Source organism: Boleophthalmus pectinirostris, unplaced genomic scaffold (assembly GCF_026225935.1).
Source record: "Boleophthalmus pectinirostris isolate CB_2022bp ecotype Guang Dong unplaced genomic scaffold, ASM2622593v1 HiC_scaffold_23, whole genome shotgun sequence".
Taxonomy (NCBI): Eukaryota; Metazoa; Chordata; class Actinopteri; order Gobiiformes; family Gobiidae; genus Boleophthalmus; species Boleophthalmus pectinirostris.
The window spans coordinates 28,046,736-28,067,377 of NW_026571207.1; the positions used below are offsets into that span (position 1 = coordinate 28,046,736).

The 20,642-nt window shown below is 39.1% G+C and overlaps 1 protein-coding gene across 1 annotated transcript in view; it reads left to right on the top strand.

Moving 5' to 3' along the window:
- efnb1 (ephrin-B1) overlaps positions 1–20,642 on the top strand; it is a 117,857-nt gene that overhangs the window by 85,779 nt on the left and 11,436 nt on the right. Inside the window, exon 3 of the mRNA XM_020922557.2 lies at positions 13,445–13,537. Coding sequence (XP_020778216.1) covers positions 13,445–13,537 — 93 coding nt within the window. The remainder of the gene's footprint in view (positions 1–13,444; positions 13,538–20,642) is intronic.

Below are 20,642 nucleotides of genomic sequence, written 5' to 3' on the forward strand. Positions count from 1 at the left end.
CATTTACAGGACAACTTTTGTATTATTTATATTTATTTATTTAATCAGTAAGTCAGTTACCTTGTTTTACCTTGTGTGGTATTCTTTTTGGTGGCTATTTTACACACTTATTTTACTCAACCAACTTATTATTATGATTTTTTTTAAGTATTTATAATTTAAAATACAAAAGTTGTACATTATTTCATTTACAGTACAACTTTTGTATTATTTCTTATTTAGTCACTCAGTTAGATAGTGTTGTATTCCTTTTGGTGGCCATTTTACAGACTGCTTTTACTCAACTAACTTATTTTTTTCAAGTATTTACAATTTAAAATACAAACATACATTATTTCATTTACAGCACAATTGTTGCATTATTTCTTATTTAGTCAGTCACATGGTTAGTGTTACCTTGTGTTGTACTCCTTTTGGTGGCCATTTTACACATTTATTTTACTCAGCCAGCTTGTTTTTTTAAGTATCTATAATTTAAAATATAAAAGTTGTACATTATTTCATTTAGAGTACAACTTTTGCATTACTTCTTATTTAGCCAGTCAGTTAGATAGTGTTTTTTGGTGGGCATTTTACAGACTTATTTTGCACAACCAACCAAAGTATTTACTTTATAAAAGGCAAAAGTTGCATGTTATTTCATTTACCGTGCAACTTTTGAGCTATGTATTTATTTAGTCAGTTTGATAGTGTTACCCTGTGTGGTATTCCTTTCGGTGGGCATTTCACACACTCAACACTCAACCAGCTCTGCAACAATTTAAAACAAAATCACCTCCTGAAAACAAAGAAGAATAGCGGTCTGTGTGTTATGAAAGTGGCCATTTTTCTAAAACATTAACACCGATAATATGTACGTATGCGTGCCCAGTTTTCCAGTACGCTTTTTGCTTGATTCGTGTAAAAAATGCTGAGGTTTTGCTGTAGCTGCCGAGTGATGATATCAGTGAAAAGAGCCATTACAGCCAATTAGCCACTCTGTCATTAGGGAGGCCTGTGTGGGCTTCTGGCAACTTCCCCATACAACTGAATACATTATTATATGAGAAATAGCATGTAACTTAACATATGGCATCTTAAGAGAGCTGGAGTCACGGTAAGTTGTGTAGGGTTTCCAAATGCGGTTTTGAAAATAGAAATAATAGATTCCTTTGGTATGATGTTTTCTTATCAATTTGACGCTACATTATGTTATTTTAAGTGGTCATAAGCTTCGCGACCTCATGCTGCACGGTCAATGGGGCCAGTAGACCGTGGGTGAGTCAGACCGCGTATTTCTTGTAACTATAAAAACGCATGATAAAAAAAAAAAAAAAAGAATTTATTATTTTTATTAATGGGTGTATGATTGCATTGGAACAGTATTCTTTGGTTTCAGTCACATCACTTTTTCCTGTTTGTGGTCGCCATTTTGAGGACTTCTGGCCACAGGAAACATAGAATTATTTTGATATTAATTGCAATAGAACTACCCATACGTGGTTATTATTGATGATTTATTTGTACCTTTTACACATTTATTTTACTCAGTTATTTAACCAAATCTGGGGCTATTTAAAAAGAAATCCTGAAAACACATTCAGCTTTATGAAAATGCAATAGACATTTTTTTCATTCATCAGTATTTGTATTTATAGTATTTATAATTAGGGATGTAACGATATCCAAATCTCTTGTTACAATATTTTTTCAATATGCATGTCACGATACAATATTTATTTTGTGAAGGCTAACAAAACTATAATACTTTTTTGTGTTTTAAATGCCTCACCAAGACTTTGGTTCAGTCATTATCCATAGAACTATTACAGTTATTAACAGTTATTAACACTTATTTCTTTATGTATTCTGCACTGAAACAGAGCAAAGCATTATGGTCTGCGTAGTTCTTTTTGTTTTTTTAACTAACAATGAATTTAAGCAAAAGACACGTAATTCGATTTATTGTTATGGCTCACAATACTATGGTGAGATGATTTTTCGGTTATTGTTACATCCCTATTTATAATTGATGATGACAATAAACTAAGTAAGATTAAAGTACCACAAGATTACTTTATCATCTTATATTTTGCTATTGAACCACCTAGTTACCTCCATCTTATTTTGAAAACCCACAACACAAAGCACGTCATGACTAACCATAAGGACACAGCGGGTCAGTGAGCACAAACATTGCACTATTATTGCCTTGAGATGAAAACGGTATCGGACAACTCCAGAGATGAACTATGGAATATTTCACGTATTACGCCCAATAGTGGACCCAAGCAAATAAAAGTGGAAGAGCCAGCCTGCTCCTTCTGTCGGAATAAAGGACGCAGAATAACACGGGGACCTTGGGGATCTGAGGAAGTCATCTGTCTCAAACAAGAACGGACTGAGCCTCTCCTACATGACAGAATCATCTCTGACGACACACTACTTTTCTTTCTCTATCTCTCTCTCTCTCTCTCTCTCTTCCTTCCTCTTTTTTTTTATCTCTTTCTCACTTTTTTCTCTCCCCTCTCTTCTTTCTTTAACCACGCAATCATTACGTTCATACCAGCTCTAAAGCCCTTGTAATCTGTCAATAGTAGTAGTAATAGTAGTAGCAGTAGTAGTAGCAGGAGTAGTAGTAGTAGCAGTAGGTTTATTTAGGTTTATTTTACATTTTACGTTTATTTTACACAACATGACAGATGCAGACAGAATCATCTTTGACGACACACTACCTCTCTCTCTTTTCTCTCTCCTCTCTTCTTTCTTTAACCACGCAATCCTTACGTTCATACCAGCTCTAAAGCAGCAGAGCCTTTATAATCTGACAGGTGCGTACCGAGGGAGCAGGGATCACGGAGTTTAGGATACGGACGATTGGCACAATAAACAGCCCGACCAAGGGGAGAGGAGCTTATGGGGCTTACAATAGCTTCACTGTAGTGCTGGAGCATTTAAGAAGAGGTTTTATGAAAAAGGGGTTATGTTTTTGCTGATCCGGATCCACGACCGAAAGTGTTTATAATACTTAAATATTTAAAGGGCCCATATTACGCTATTTTGAATCTCTGTTATAATATTGTTTCCTCATCACAAACAAACCTGGAGTTGTTTTGTTTCATTCACACACGTTTAACTCGCAGATCCTCGATATTTAGGCCGAGTTCTTCTCTCCGACAGACGTTCCACCTTGTGATGTCATGTGGTAATACAGGAAGTGCTCCACTGTGTTTTTTAACTCCATACACCTTCACTAGAATCATTTAGTGGAGTTCAGCACAGGAATGGCCGATTTCTAAAGGTAAAAGCTGCTAACTTGAAATCCACCGCTTCGTGACATCACAAGGTGGAGCAGAGCATTTTCAGATTTGGAGATGTAGACAGACTCATAACATGGGATTACTCAAAGTGAAAAAAAAAAAAAAAAAAAAAAAATCCAGGCATGTTGTTGATGACGTAATCACATTATAACATGGTTTGAAGCTCACAAGAGTCAATTTTGTGTAATATAGGACCTTTAAATGTTATTTTATTTTATATATATATGTATACAACCAAATTAAATATTCTGTCAGTCCTGAGAAATGTCTATAACTATTAGTAAGCATATTATGAAACACTGACATATCTTTGACAACTTGACAGGCATTTACAATATAATATAGTGGCATGTAAGTATATAGCTATTGACTTAGACAAACTTTATTAAGGGAAATCACTTGGACACAGTAGCTCACACATCACAATATATTACAATAACAAAGAGCAAAAATATAAATGGTAATAATAATTCAAAACAACAATGGGTGTCAAATAAGGCATAATTATTAAAATGTATGTGTGAAAGTAAACAAAAAATATAAATGTAGCTTTACAAATATATCACATCTATATATAAGAGGTAATAAGGAAAAACAGTGATTACATGTATCCATTGTACTTCATATGTAACCTGTGAGTTAACAGTAATTGTGCTCGAATGAGGTGTCATTTTAGATGCATTACCTTTAGTCCCTGTATTTCTCCAGCTTGATGTTTTTGATCAGATAGGAACGCTGCAAATCAAATCTCGCCAGCCAGGTGCATCAACACGAAAACTCAATGTTGCTTTCTGGGCCACTGGAGACTCATGTGGCTTTCAATTCAATTCATCTATATTTATCAAGTGCCTATTCACCGCTAAAGTCATCTCAAGGTGCTTAACATGGAAAAGCCAGACCAATCCCTCTTGGTTTGTTGACCAAACATTACTATAGGAGGTATATTACGCCCTGGGCATGAGAATGGCTTTATTTTTCCATGGCAAAGTTAGTTCTATATTGGAGCGAGTGTGCGGGAGAAGTTTTGTGCTGTGGAGCGGAGAGGTGAGAGAGAAGAGCGAGTGGGATTTGGCAGCATGCTGAGTTGGGAAATGGAGAGTGGAAAGTGCAGTGGTGTAAAAGTCTTGGCCCGTTGGATACATCCGAGGAGAGAGGTGACACGGAGACACCCGGGGCTAAATGATGCAGAAGCCCCTCTCTATGTCGGCAGCCTCCAAGTCTTGTACGGACACATTCACATCCAAACGCGCGGAGAGGGGCGCTGACAAGACCCCACTGCAGAGGTTAAAAGCTGTCATAGGAAGTCTTCAAGCAGCAGTCAGCCAGGTCATAGAACGTCCATAATGTCCCACCTTTTCGCTCTGTAATCTGGGGGCCACACGCGCGCATGTCACGGTGATCTGCCAACACGAATCAGCTCGCCCTCAACGAAAGTCTAAGAGCCGTTTAGAGTAAGGACACTTGGACATGCTGAAATAATAATTTGCACATAAATACGCCGCTTGTAAGTTGAAACTTAAGAAGTGCTGGAACAAGGGCCAAAACACACACACAAAAATGAATGGTAGAAACCTGGGGGAGTGGAGGAGGGGGAGGGGGGGTGAGTGTGAGTGAGATGGGAGCTGGCAGGACGCTCTTGTGCACAACAGTCAGTCCAAGGCACACACATATGTTTCCCCAGCGTCACCCGGACCACTCATCTCCCTCCTCTGCTCCTTCTTCTTCTTCTTCTGTGGCGTTTTTTTGGTTGTCCTCCTCCTCATCTCACTTCATCACCTCCCGCTACACTCCCCCACGGACACATGCGCGCTCCCCCTCAGCCCCACCCCCCTTCGCACCCTCGCATCACTCAGCGCACACGCAAGTCCACTTCAGAGGGATCAGGCCGCACCCCTCCCCGCCTCGGCTCGCAAACTTAAAAATGGAGTCTCCGGCTTCCCCATTTTGCACGCCTGTGTTCATGTTGCACCTATCAGCGTGTGCATGTAAGGTTCAATGGCTGCGGAAATAGCTGAGATTAGAGAATGTCATGCAACCTGGTGGATGACACTACATTACACTGGTGAATCGGTATGCTGTGACTAATGGTTTACAATGTAGTGATATCCATATGTCTCATAGCTAATACGTTTACTGTAAACGAAAATGTAGGACACACATTTTGGTTGAATATAGTTTTCATTGTAAATGTTATTTTAGTGAAGTGATGTCTTATACTATGATATGAATATGGTTCTGAACTAAAGCCCCTCATGCTTGTACGGAAGACCACCCCAAACTATAATTGTAGCTAGGGATGCACTGAAACAATACTGGCATCTGATATCGGCGCAGATATTGAAAAATTAGGTGGATGGAATATCGGTTTCCAAGGTATCATTTGGTCTATAATTTGGTGTAATAAGACGATTTACTGGCCAATGTTGGTGTGTCTTATAATATTAAATTTGCTTTTTTTTTTTTTACAAAGCTGTTCTGTAGTTACTTGACACATTTGGATCATTTTTACCTTATGCCATTTGTTTTTAAAGCCAAAGTATCGACACAGCAACAGAAAAGGCTGGAAACAGAAAAAGCTATAATCCTAATTGTAGCCTCAGAAATGCATCACATGATAAGCATTATTCCCAGAGAGAAGGCAAATAGAGCAGTAGTTTAACTGTTTTACTGTTTAATTTTCAGGAAATATTTTCTTTATGACCCGATCTTCAAATCAGTCAAAGCTCTGGGGACCCTCTGTAATCTCAGGAGCCCCCCACAACAACTGCTGTATGCTGTTCTACAACGCATTCATTTACTGTGCCACTCTACGCTATATTCTTTTAATCGCCCACTTGGAAAGCCACACATTTTCCTTAGGCTGTGTGAAAATGGTTCAAACCCATTGCTGTAGTACATTAAACACAGTTTATTCCTTAATCCATTACTTAGTTTTTATGGCGGAAAACCATTGCCATCAGTATAACCATCAAATGCACATATTGCTTTTGGATGTCCTTTAGATCGACTACATCAAAACCATGAAGTGCACGATCAGATTTACTGGTGGCTCCTTTATGAGCAGCTAAACTTAAATTGTGTGTGTAAGGTGTAAGAACGGCCCAGGCTTACCAAGTGTTACTTTGTGATATTTGAGGAAAGTTAACAAGGCGCACTGCACTTCCCTGCTCCGCTCTGCTCTACCTGCCAACTCCGAACATAGTTATACTTCTTAGATTCTGGCTCCCTTTCTGCAATTTCGGCTGTGATTTCTTGTACGTGGGGGCATAATTAGGTGAGAAAACCCAGTCACAAGATGTAGCGGATGATAAAAAGGGCCTATGTTATTTTGCTGAAATATGTAGCCTGCGCACTTTGGCTTGGTCTGTCTCCAGCTCTTGCAGTTTCAAGCCTATCCTCTCTCGCCCCCTCCATGCTCACACCCCACCCCGTGCAATCCCATAGTGCACTCTGCTGGGAGGATTTAGAGGTACCCTGTAATTTCGGTGCTGGAGGAGCTCTTAAGTCCTGCCTGATCTTCTGGCTACAGCCGAAGTGTGCGCGCTCTATATTTGTCTATGCGCTTGCACGTGTTTCAGTGTGCTCCTCCATGAGCCGTCAGCGGTTTGAATGTCTATATATTTTTGTGTTTTGGTGCACGCAGCCTTGTGCAAAGTAATCAAGAGAGGAGAGCTCCCCCTGTGGCTATGTACAGACTCAGACAGACGCAAGAGTGGTACGTAATGGGCCGCTAACCATGGCTAAACCTTGACATTGATGCTTTCTTACCGGCTTCCCCCTTAAGAAATAATAACAAGCGCATGGGAAAAAAGCTGATATCAGACATGGTACACGGTGAGAGCTTGTTAAAAAATGTCACAAAACAACTATTGTCAAACATGAAAGTGCCCGTTGCTCATTAGTGAAAAGCACATGTATCCAAACTGGAATTCAATACTGGATTTGGCAGAGAATATAAAGCCACGTCTCGGTAGACTAGACTGTTTCAGATTGTCTGTCGGATTTTATTCTTGAAAGAGATGAGAACGGGGCATGCCTAATTCATCTGAGCTGATATGAGAAGTCTGAATGAATTTTCTTTTGCCGACGGAGGCTACATCGGAGGTTGATTACTTATTTCCATTCCTATTTCTAGGACAAAGAAGTGGGAACGTTGATAGACTGGGACATATATTTAGATCCATTTCATTCGTCCATAATCAGGCTTTAGCCATGCCCTAATACTGTGGATTAGAAAAGGTTCAAAGTGCAAACATCTAGATCCTCCGGTATTATTCCAGTCTGACAGTCTTACTCTGTGCGAGGCCGCTCAGATGTGCCATGCGCGCGGTTGGTGTCGTGCACGTTGGCTGAAGTTCCATGCCAGGGCTGCTCAACAGGGGTTATCTGTGGAATCAGGCCCGTAAACCTAATCTGACCCTCTCCGTGCTTATTCAGGGGTGAAATATTTTGTGCAAATAGCTTTCCTTAGCCTGCCATAGACTTTGTATTCATGTTTACTAATGTATGAGATAGCAACATGGTAGGTAGTGGGTTGTGTAGTGATGATTTGTTTTGATATGTCCACCTGACACTCATGTATGGCAACACATTTTCCCCTTGACTGATTCAGAAACTGGGGTGTGCTTTCACTTCCTAAATCTTGTATAGTCCTAGGTTCTTTTAGCTTTGGAGTTTGTTTCAGTGTTTCAGTGTAGTTTTTTTTTTTTTTGTTGTCTTGAATTTGTCTGTGAGTTTCAGTTATATATATATATATATATATTATTTTTTTTTTCCCTTTATGGACACAACTTTGAGAACTTGTTATATGATATGTTATTTGCAAAAGCTTGTATAGCCCTAGGACGTTCTAGATTTAGATTTGGCTTCGTTTGTCCTTGTGGTTCAGTTTAGTTTTTTGCTGATTTAAACTGGTCTATATGAGTTTCAGTAATGACTTTTTCCCTTTTATAGTCTTTTATATGATATGGCAACCATCCTGATTTTCTAAACCCGTGAACAGTCTTGAATTAATCCCAGATATATCCTTGCTGGCTTTTAGCTTTGACCAGTCCTTTAGTCCCTTACTTGTCCTTATTGTAATCACCATGAGTAGGCTTTATGAAGTGAAATAGTTGCTGTGGTAATACTCGACGTGGTCTCTCTGTCCCAAAGACCCATAAAACAAAAGTGTTATTCATTGGCGTTGGTCTTGAATGATCAGTTGCAGTTTTTCCTTTTTCTAAAGTACACATTATTACCGTCGGTTACAGTGACTAGATGCTGGCTCGCCTCTAAGTGGAAGTCTGAATGCAGTGGAAAACCAAGGGGCCGGAGTGGGAAGGGGGGGGGGGTTGTGTGAATGGTAGCCAATGAATGTCACCTCTCATCCACTTTCTCATTAAACAACCTGCTCTCTGTCTGTCACATGGGCTCCATCTATCCGCTCGTTTTTTGCTTTGGGCAGATTTTTGTGCACGTTTGGGGCACGCACGTTCACACACACACACATAGCACCGGACTATTGCACAGTATGAAAGCTATCCCCCGCGGGCCGGACACAGGAATAATAAGCAGTGGATGATTCATGATGGAGATAGGGGAATGTATTCAGCGGGACCACCTGGGTGACCTCATTTAGGCAGACCTGAGTATAAATATAGAGCAGCGCATCAGACTGCTGCTGTACTGGGTGTCTCCTAGTCCGCTCAGCACTGCCTTCCTCCCACCCTGCGCTGGGGCACCCAAGGGAGACGACCTACGCTCTGCCCTAATCGTCCTTGTGAAAATTTTTGTTCGTTTATATCAAGGCAGCGGTATAAAAGGAAAACATATGATGCAATAGCGTGTACAGTCTGTTGATTGTTGTGATACTGATGAGTGGAGAGCTTTTGATAAGAAATATGATATGACATAGTTAAACGAGTGCTAGTGAATGTTGGTGTCACCAGAGTGAGATACATGCATGAAGAATTTTATTTTTATTTAGTTTAAACTTTCTTTAACCTGGAAAGTCCCATTGGGATTTGGAGTTCTGGCCAAGAGGCAGCAATAGCACAATCTACAGACAAGACTTCAACTTTTACCCATAAATTAAAATGAAGAAATATGTCCTCCATTATTTTATTCATTTTAAAATAGTTGCATATTTAACTTTTTTCATATAATGTATTGCACTGTGTTGTAAATATTAAGGGTGTATTGAAAGGTCCATGGAAATGTTTCACAGTATGGCATTAAACCTTTCTATCTTCATGGAGACCAAGCTACAGATCAGATCTGTGGACAGGAAATCCTGCTCCCTGTCAGAGTGCCTGTTTTTGTTGGTATTTTTGAGAAATAAATCCACTGTAACTGAATAAATTTAAGGCAGAGCTGTTTAATGTCATACTGTGGAACATTCTAGGCAGAGCTATGACATATCCATAGAAACAAGTAGGTGATGCAACCTTTTTTTTTTTTTTTTTTTACCTGAAAAGTCCCATCTCTTTTTCAAGGGAGTTCTGGCCAAGAGGCAGCAACAGCACAATTCAGACAAAACTGAATCCCATAAATTAAAATGGATAAATATGCCATCTGTTTGTTTTGTTTAATTCATAATATTTGACAGTTTTTTTTTGTTTTTTTTTTCAAATAATACAGCCTTAGTTGTTGATATTAAGTGTGAAAGTTGTACTGTATCTGTTTATTGTAGCCATACTACCCCAAAATTATACTGTCGTCATATAACTGTATTAATCATAGTTATTGCATATGTTTTTCCCATATCTTTCCCCTTTAATTTCTGTAAATATTAAGTGTGGAGTATGTTCTTTATAATGTAAGGTGAACAGGAGCCAGTCTGTCCCCCCACTGGGCTCTCTCACTTCTGGCCCATACATTTGAACCGTAGATATTTCCCAACATCAACATTTGGCACCTGGTTCCTCTTATGACTTCAGCAGCTGTAGATCTTTTTTGTTCTCCCACTTGTGCGCGGCCAACGATCCACACCCACCAAAAACGCTTTAAATCACTGAGAAAGCCATCGACAGAGCCAAAGCACTTTATTAAAAAAGCAACATTCCTTCATGCAATGACCGTTTCTTCTGGTATTCCAGATTTTGTTCCACTAAATCATCAGAGCAGCAGGAGTTTCTTTGTTCTAAGTTCCGTCTTTTCCTGATCCCCTGGAGTTTTAGTGTCTCTAGCGGGACACACAAGGAGACCCAATTCCCCAGTTTCCTATTTTTTTCCGGAAAACGCCACACATGGTGACCGCCGGCTTTTTAATATCCAACAATCCCGATTTGGATTACAGTCCCGGGCGGAGACAGAGGTGAAATGAGTGAGCAACTTTTAGATTAACCCCAACTGGCACGCTGTCCTCTTTGGAAGATTTCGAGAGATTTTGTAGATGTAATTGAGTAAATCGTCTTTGTGGGGTGATCTTTGACATGATAGATGTAAGCGCGCAGATATAAGACAAGGGTTATGGGGACATGGCGATTTGAACGGCTCTTAATGTTATTCATTGGATCACTTTAATGTACTCAACAGTTGCTTTTGCCATCATGAAAAGTACTTTAGCATAAGGCAAGTGGTTTAAACTAGATGCTCTTAACCAGATAATACATTTCCATAAATACATTGACTTATTTGACATCTTAAACTGCCTGAATACAAACAACATATAGACTCATCAAGCATTTGAATAAATCCACCTCTCTTTCATTTGTCCCTCTAAACAGTAGCCCCCAAGGCCCCACTTATCATCATGCCACATCAGTAACACCGGAGACCGCGCAGCCAGCCTGAAGCAATAGTTAATTTAGATGACAGAAGCAAGTTAACACTGCAAGATTTGCTCTCCCTATGTGGATATAAAATTCATAGCATGACGCTCACTTTTAGTTAGATTATTCAAGTACCTCGGAGCCCTGTCTTCAAAGAACTCATTTTTGTCTAACCTTGCCTTGGAAACGCAGAAATTAGAAGAAGAGGGGAGAATCTGGGTGGAAAAAATGGCAAGGGTGAGGTTATGGGGAGTATGACTGAGAACAGGTTTGAAGAACAGACCAAACCTCTGCTCGCAATACACATAAATCACAAGACACTTAGCTTTGAGTGTCCGCATTAATGTCCTTTTCAAGTTTGAGTTCTTTTTGTTCCCCTTTTGTCCTCAAGTCCAAGTCTCCTCAGCTGTCTCTGGCCCATATCATCCGGCCAGCTCCATCCTGTTGAGTCTACGGCCGGGGATTTCACTGGAAAGCCCATGTCAAGATGTTATCTCAATCACAAATTAGCACTAGCTTCACTAACACGACACCCCTGCTCCTCTTGTAATTTGGATTGTAATGTAACATAATATTAGCGCAATTCATTATTTCTTCAATCCTGCCTGAGCACAAAGCTGAAATCCTACTGGGAAACAAAATGTCAACATTAATAACACTTAGGAATGACAAGCCATGAATCAACTGGATGAGCTTTCCACAGCGTTCCAAAGCCAGTGCTCCAACACGAGGTGATCCAACAAAGGTCTACTCCAAGGTGACGCTTGATGGAACATGGAAGAGACCAGTGGGGCGAAACATCTCTATTAGTGATCATTAGTTACGTTTGCGGTGCGTAATGTTTGGAAATGGTAGTGCTGTAATGAGCCTCTGAAGAAAAATGCATTGAACTAACTTTTAAAAGAATAGCACGCTACATTATAAATTATAAAGATAAACTTTTTTAGACCTTGACCCTTCATTTATTAGGTTTTCAGCAACTATTCTCTGTGGTGAGAAGTGACATTTGGAAGTGTCAGTGCTTTAATTTGTGGTTTTATAAATGCCATATTTTTTACCTATGTCTTGTTTATTGGTTTGAAATACCAGAATTTGCACATTATTGTAGTTGATTTATCTACCCGTCAAACTTGTTACTTTGTGGTTGTGCGGCCTGCTTTTTTCCTGTCATGTCTGCTTGAGTAACTTGATTTTTAGGCTGTACATCTGCTATTGACTGGGACTTTCCTTTGCCAAAGTCTTCCCATCTCTGACCCATCACTTGTTTCATACCAAAGTAATTCTTGTAAACACACTGTAGGAGCCAGCAGGACTGCACATCTCCATATTAGCAGTGCATTGTTTGGCCCTCCCCACTGTTTGAAGGCCGGCCCCGTCTTTCATTGTGTCATCATTAGATAAGCCCTCTCTCTCATCCTTTCTTCCTCTCTTTCTCTCTCTCCCAGACTATCTCACGGTAATGAGGGTGCCATCAGGCAATCACCCTGGGAGATGGTCATCGAGTTAAAAGCGGGGAGGCACGGGGAGGGGCGAGCGCTGATGGTTCGCAGATAAAACTGTAAATTAGGGAAAAAAAAGACAGAGGGATTGATAATGCTCGGAAAAGAACAGGAAAGCGGAAGGGTAGAAACAAGCCGCCTAGGAGGATATCATTTGGGAAATTCCAAAATTAGCCTTCGCCCACGCTGTCGCCCCCACTGTTCCTTACACACACACACACAGACACACACACATACATATAAATACCCACACGTGCTAGCATGCTGCTCAGTGCTAGCTGCTTGGCTCTAAGGTCAGAGTCACACGTTGTCTCCCTAGGTCATTATCAAGAGCCCTAAAATAGCTGTCCGGTTGTGTCAGCGGCGTCTGAAACGAATTTGACATTAAATAAACAGCCCTTCGACCCCTCGCTCTTCACTCACGCTAACACTCGCGCATGAGCCTTGATAACTCGCATTAAACAACGCACTTAGCTGTTAGCACTAGCACTGAGGAGTAATGACACATGTGGCACAGAGGGAGTTAGCTTTAGCCTTGAGCAGCTGGAAGTGACTGTTTGGCGTGTCTCACTGTGAAACTATGCACTGAACATACACACGCTTTTTCTTTTTTTTCTTTCTTTTTTTTTTTGGCCTCTCCGATTTGCCGTACTCCCCCGGTGGTTCAATGTTGTTCCAATCACTTGCATTGTGCTAATAGGAGGAGGTTGAAGCGGGAGGTTGATTGAAAGCGAGACAAGCTAATCACTGGAACAGCTAATCAGTTCTTGTCGTAAATATTGATTAGTTCGGTACGTTTTGGACACGCTCATTAACCATCATCTCCTTTTCTCTCCTCCGCCCTTGTCCCCTGTCCCTTCTTTTTCTTTCTTTTTTTTTTTTTTTTTTACAGCTACATCCAACGGCACCGTGGAGGGACTGGAGAACCGCGAAGGGGGAGTTTGCAAGAGCAGAGCCATGAAAGTCATCATGAAAGTTGGGCAAGGTAAATGGCTGCACACCTCACGCACATCTCATGTAACAAAGCTCGCCCATGGTTTGGTGGAACTGCCTCAGAGCCATGTTTCACTTTAGTTTGACATTTTCATTTATCGCCATGTGTGCCGAGCGTGACTCCGGTACAGACACTATCTCACACACCATAAGAGCATGTACCGGAAACTTGTCAAATGAAATGAACTGGCCATCTGCACCAGCGTCTCCCATTGACCTACATTGGAGTTAACTAGCTCCATAAGCACTTGTAATGTGTTGGTTTTTTTTAGCTTTTTGTCAAACGATTCTGTTGCATAAAAAGTAGGATAGAGATTACAAAGCGTGATCTCATTTCGGGTGTAATTGTGTTTACAAACATTATTATTGGATTTATGCCGAGTACATAAAAACATAGGCGTCTCATTATGGTATTAAAGTGGTGGTATAAAACAGCACAATTAAACTGTCAATGGCATTTTATAGCTTTAAGCTTATCTCTGCACACGAAGGAGCTTTTTCTTAAGTCATTTCATTTTCTTTATCTATAGGGTGCTTTAAAATAAAAACTACATGTAATAAAAATAAATAGATACTTAAAAAAAACCCCACAAAATTACATATCAGAAAAAATAAATAATACATTTATTTAGATATTCACTATCCATTTCTGCTATAAATTTCTGAGCATTCTGAGATTCAAAATTTCACCCGCATTTTATGACCAAATTTATTTCCTCTGTACAAAATTTGCCATACAACTTTAATGCTACTATAAAAAATAAGTAAAAAGCCAAATGAATGAGTAATGCATTTCCCTGTATGATGTTGTGTGTAGCTGCTGCGGTTGGTGCAAATGTAAAACACATGTCTATCCTATGACATAGTGTACCGGCCACAGAGTTTGCATTTGGGCAACTACCCCTTTAATATCTCCTCATATTACGGCCGGTCATCTCAGCCAGTGTTGCAAATCAATAATCACGACTGCTTTATGGACTGTAATATTGGATTTAGAGATTTTTGCATCAGCGTGATGAAGTGCCTTTATTTGTCAGGCATATATATATATACGCCCGCATTGAAAGAAAATTCCCATCTGGTTGTTTTGCCTTTAATCAGCCTCTCAAAAGGACCTCAGGAAAGTTTGCCAGTTTATTACATTACACCAAAGCAGAGCCGCATCAACCACCACTATTAATTACATGCAGACATTTGGAATAAATCTCATTTTGTGACATAAACAGTTTGTTCACATAGTGTATAAAACTGGTCCATGGAAAAACACAAGCGAAATCAGAAGTGACAGTGAAAGATGACTCTGGCTCTCGCTCGCCTATACCTCAGCTGTTCCTCGATACGATTTCTATACAGCAATCACCGAGAGAAAATGTGTTTGAAATCGGGATGCTTGTGGTCGTCTCATTTAAAAGTGCCTGGCGTAAACAAAGCGCTGGTGTTTACATATTCTCGGACACAACATTTGGTTTGCATCATATATTTCACTTTTGGACGCGCACGGAGCCAGCGGGTTGGACATTCGTATCCAGGGCCTGACAGGCTACAGTATACAGATGTGTTACTTCATAAACATCTCCTCATCTCCTGTCGGCGTGTTGTGACCCTTCGGAGGGGAACATCTGCCTGATAGCATGATGAGTGAAGTTTAAAAGCTGCTTCTCGCCATTCAAAATAAACCAGGAACTGTACTGTGTAGAGATTTACAGATGTGAATGCTAATGAGGACTAAATAGTTGTAATTGTTGACTAACTTTTGGAGTCAATCGTACTTTTATAGGACTTTAATTTTGTGTCTTTAGGTAATAAGTAATGATGCAAAAAGTTAAAACACTCACAGAAGTAGAAGTAAAAAACAATAAAAATACATTTCTAAAACTCATTGTAACACTCTGCAGTTTTAAGTATTTCAAACAAAAAGTGTGATTTATGTAGCGCTATTGTTTATACTTGTGCTTGGATTTAACTAGTAAAAATGAATGTGCAATTTCACCAAATAAGCCAGTTGAAATTAGATTACATCTTTGTAAATAAACATGTATCAGACAAGACAGATCAGATTAGATTTTGATAACTACTTCTCACAATTATGCAAACTAGTAGAAAGTGGGGATGGGGCAGTAACTCCTGACATGAGGAATTTGATCTTGTGAGATTGTTTTCCATTTGGTTTACATCCAGATTGGACAAAAGTTCTATTTCTTGTAGAGCTGTGGTTCCAAAAAGAATGTTTAATACGACTGTCCAACAAAAATATGAAATTAGAAAATGTTAGACCAAAACTGCAAATGAGCTCCCACAGTTATTTTATTATACATTATTTCAAAATCTAATTTTTGTGGACCTAATTTTGTGTCTCGTCTCGTTTATGGAAATGTGTCTTGTCACACCCCTAATAAAAAGTATTAAAAAGTATGTGGAAATTTACAAACATACTTCTTCCCAAATATTTTACAAGCTAAAAGTGGGCCTAACTACGCCTATTAAAAATATACTAAAGTACATATAATACCTCAACACCCACTTTTACTACCTCTACTGGAGTAGTATTATATTGAAGTACGAATACATTTTTGGCTGGCTACCCACATCTGGTGATTTGAATGCCGGCTAGTGGGATGACAGTGTTGCATCCTGGCAGTCTGGAGGAGGCGGATAGAAGCTAACAAGCTGCTGATGCTAGCAAGGTTCGAGTCGGAACAAATTCAGCAGAAAATACAGTGAAAATCCCCCACAAACCTTCTCAGAGACAGACAGGCGTTGCATTATCTTCTCCATGTAGGTCAATTTGAGAGTACGACAGCTCGCGATTGCAACACCTTCCGATGGCTGACAACACCGCAGCAAAAGTGGAAGCAATTCGGTCTTGAACACAAACTAATCAAACTGTTGGATGAATGAATCTCTTGAGGTTGTGTTAATGAAACTTCAAAGCATTTATTTGGGGAAAGTTTTGCAGGAGCAGCACCCGTTCCCAAATCCGAAGACTTTGCGTGTCACGGATGCTCCCAGGCTTTCCCTCAATTTCCTAAAAACGGACCAGAGTAGCTGTCAGTCACAATCAAAACCTTGTTAGAGAAGATGCGGTAGACCCAGCTGCTGCTACTACTTTTACATCTATTTCTGTGGGTGGGAGCGTCGATGCATAATGTGCCAATCCAACACACACACATAGTTAGTTTCAGAGGCAGACAGAGGCTTTGATTTGACTGTCACGCACACAGGCTAGGTGCTGTTTGTTGTGAAAAGCCTATTTACTCAGAGAAGAAAAGCTACTTTAAAATCAAGTGGCCTCATGTTTCTCCATTTCGTACTACTTAATGATGTAACTGTGTGTTGCTTTACCTTGATGCATGTTAAAATCCTGTGTATTCATTTCTCTATACATGGATCCATACAAACTACACCTATGATTCTCAACTGGCAGGGCTAGTGCAAACAATGTGATGTAATGAGCTAAGTCCAATTATCAAACCAAATGTATTTATAGATCACATTTTAAACAGCTAAAGCTTATATCCAAGTGCGAACAACAACAATAATACAACAATTAGCATTTCAGTTTGATGATGGTGGTTCAATTCATTATTATTTCACAAGTGTATTGCACACGTGGCCTCAAACTTCTATTTCAGAGGTGGCCAGGCTTTTCTCATCAAGGGCGCATGTCTATACACAGACGAAGCAGAGGGCCAATTAAAGGCCACGGACTAGCAGTTAATACAAAGAATAATTAAAATATGTGCTTTAATAACAGATTAAAATGTGCCACCAGACCTTCATCCATGTTTAGATCCTCAAAAGGACACAATGTAGTATTTAAAAGTATTAGATTTTTTTTTTTAATCGAGTTTGATTTTCAAAAACTTTCAAAAGTACTACTTGGTGAAATATGGGCTAATTCATCTAGTATAGCCTGAAGGCCAGTTTGGACATGCATGTTCTAGTTAAGATATAAAGTATTTGGTTATCTGTAAATAAATGATCCATAGTGTGATCTTTTATTCACAGTTTTATTTATTTAGTTTGTTTAATCATGCATATTTTGTATAATCAGCCTCATAAAGCTAATAATATTTTAAATTAAAATATATTTGTTTTATACTGTCCAAAGTTAACCCACATTATTTGGTTGTACTTGTGCCTGTATATACTTTAAACAATATATCGAGCTAATATAGTGTCATACATTTTAACTGATGGCCCATTTGGATATTTGGTTTTGAGTCTCTCTCACACAAACAACAGTCTTTACCTGAGGCTCATTGAAAATGTGATTGTTTTTCTTGGCCAAACAAGAGAAATTAATTACCTTCAACAAAGAAAAATCACTGTATTTTTGCGGGCCTGGTCTCCCACACTCTGCAGTGGCGCTGGGTGTTGTTTGACCAAACAGAAAGAGCCTGGTCACAGTTTGGCTCTGACCCCAGATGCTATTGTGTTTAAGCCACATTTCCTCCCATTTCTGCCTCTGAATGCCAACGCCTCATCTCGACGCCAAGTGCCCAAGATCTGCCCATATGTCCACCCATACCTCACATTTTTGTGCTCTTCGTTAGCTACAGTTAAAATATCCATATAAATATTAAGGTTAAGGGTTCAAGGTTCTTATTGGTCATTCAGACATACAGGAGAAAAGAGATTAAAAGAGATAAGAACAATAATAGTTGTGATACAGAAGAAAAGAACACAGGGCTGGACAATATGGCAAATTTATGTATCCTTTTTCCTCAATTTTAAGTTTCTTTTTATTTATTTATTTTTTTATTTCAATAGTAATTTCATGAACATATACAAGACAGACTTTTAATCAGTGCAGATTAAAACAAAAAACTTTAATTTATTCATCCAATGTCAGAAGTCTGCTTCAAACCACATACCATTACTGACAGAGGATTGGCTGTGGAGCTCTCGATTAAAAAGCGCCAAATAGTGACAATTTTCCAGCTCGATTCAATTTAAATTTGATTAAATGCACAGCCCAAAATGTAAGTTCAAGTTAATGTGGCAGTGTGTAGCTCTGTCACTATAACAAATTGCTGAAGTCAATATAGATGATAAACGATAATATTAAAAACAAACCATAAAGCAGAATTATTCACAAAAAGGATTCTAAAAGTGCAATATTGTCAAATACTGGTGAGCTGCAATAATATATATAGCAGAAAGCAACACTTAGGTAATTATTTTGAGTAATTTTATTTCTTGATTAGACTTTCTACATCATCATCATATTATATTGCAGAAAAAATAACCAAAAACATTCCACTAAAACAAAGAAAAAGACCCCATGATAAATATTGACCCCCAAAATAATAGGTCCATAGGTCATATATTGAACGATAAGCTGATGTAGTAATCATTGAGACAGTCCTAGCTGGATGTTGGTATTTGTAGTTTCCTGAGAAGTAATGGCCACAATCGTATTTGCAATTGTACAAATTGTAATAGTTATTAACCTATTATGTATTATTCCATTCTAGCCCACCATCTCCAATATGTCATTCTCTTTAATGTTACATTTGCATTAACTGCGGCGGAGAGGACCCTTGGGTGTAATCAGCTTGAATCATTGCAGGAGATGACACATCGATTCGTAATTGTCCTCTAAATGTCTGCTGTCCGTGTCTTTTGTCTTCATTTAAAAAGCCAAGTTGAGAATGGAAGACGAATTGATTGAAAGGAAAACATAGAAAGGCCATATTTTATCCAGTCTGTCCTGTCACACGGTACTCATTAGAAATATGTTGACTCAACCACTATTCTGTCATTGTCTACTGAATACACTCTTTCTGTTTGTTAGTTATCTTACTATTAGTGGACTGCACTAATATTAGTAATTTGTTTTGATAGCTGTGGAAGTGTCATAATTTATGTTTTATTGCAATCTTTGGCAAAAGTAGTTGTCTTTTTATTTTCTTTTTATCAGTAGTAATGCAGGAGTTATAGCCTCATGAGATATTGCAGACTCTATTATAATTGTGATAGTGCTATTGGCATTATTTAATGAAGTACAGGCAGTCAGTTTTGATAGTAAATATAAGTAGTAGTTCTATTAGTAGTCATAGTAGCAGAAATATAGCATTAATATTATTATTAGCATTGGTTTAGATTAGTACTTTTATTAATTACTTATTTAAAGTCTTGATAGTGTCAGACAGTGGTAATGGGACCATAACTTTATTATAATACTATAAACTGAATTTTAAGTTGAATTAGTACTGTACTATTAGTGATAGTAGAAAAAGCTGGTTTTGCATAGTCGTTTTTATGGTTGTAATAATAATACTTACTGGTGGTGATATACCATAAGTAGTAATAGTAGTAGTTATAATAGTTTTAGTGTGTGTAATGGTAGCTATGGTCCCTTCACTGCTCTCATTATAAATATGTTGACTCACGGCCTATTTTCTCTCTTTCTCTGCTTCATACAATGTCTTTCTGTCGCTCCATCACTCCTCCCCCTCCTCCCCCTTCTCCTCCCCCTCCTCCCTTCTTCCTTCTGGCGGCTTGGCAGTTCTGAGGTAGTCGCTGTCTGCATAGCTAAGGGAAATGTCAGCACATAGAAAAAAAAAAAAAAAAAAAAAAACTAAGAGTGAATGTGTATGAGGCAAAAAAATGGGTCAGGACATTAGAACACTGCTCTCTGCACATGCTCAGTAGCGTCGGACCGTGTTACTGTTTGGGGCATGCCTGAATCAGATCACTGTGTCCTCTCATATCCTCTGCCATGCGTGAATGTTCCCACTTCTCACTCTGGTCTTTGCTCATCAATTATTGACAGCACACAACAGCAGCTTACAGCTATAGGTTCAGCTCTGCAGCACAATCAGTCTCTTGGTGTAATGCGGTGTGCAGGGAGCCGGACAGTGGAGAAGTGGACAGTGACAAGAGATAGAGAGATCAGATTTATAATGTACTTAGCTGTGCCAGAATAGTTAAAATATGCACATGAAGTCACCTTAGCTTGCACTAAATTGCTCCCGCTATGCAAATGTATTAAAATTTTAAGTTAAAATAGACATGACTGCTAGGCAACCCAATTTAAACATAATAGTGGGCAGTGAGTACAGCATGGAGACTATGCAAAATGTCATCTA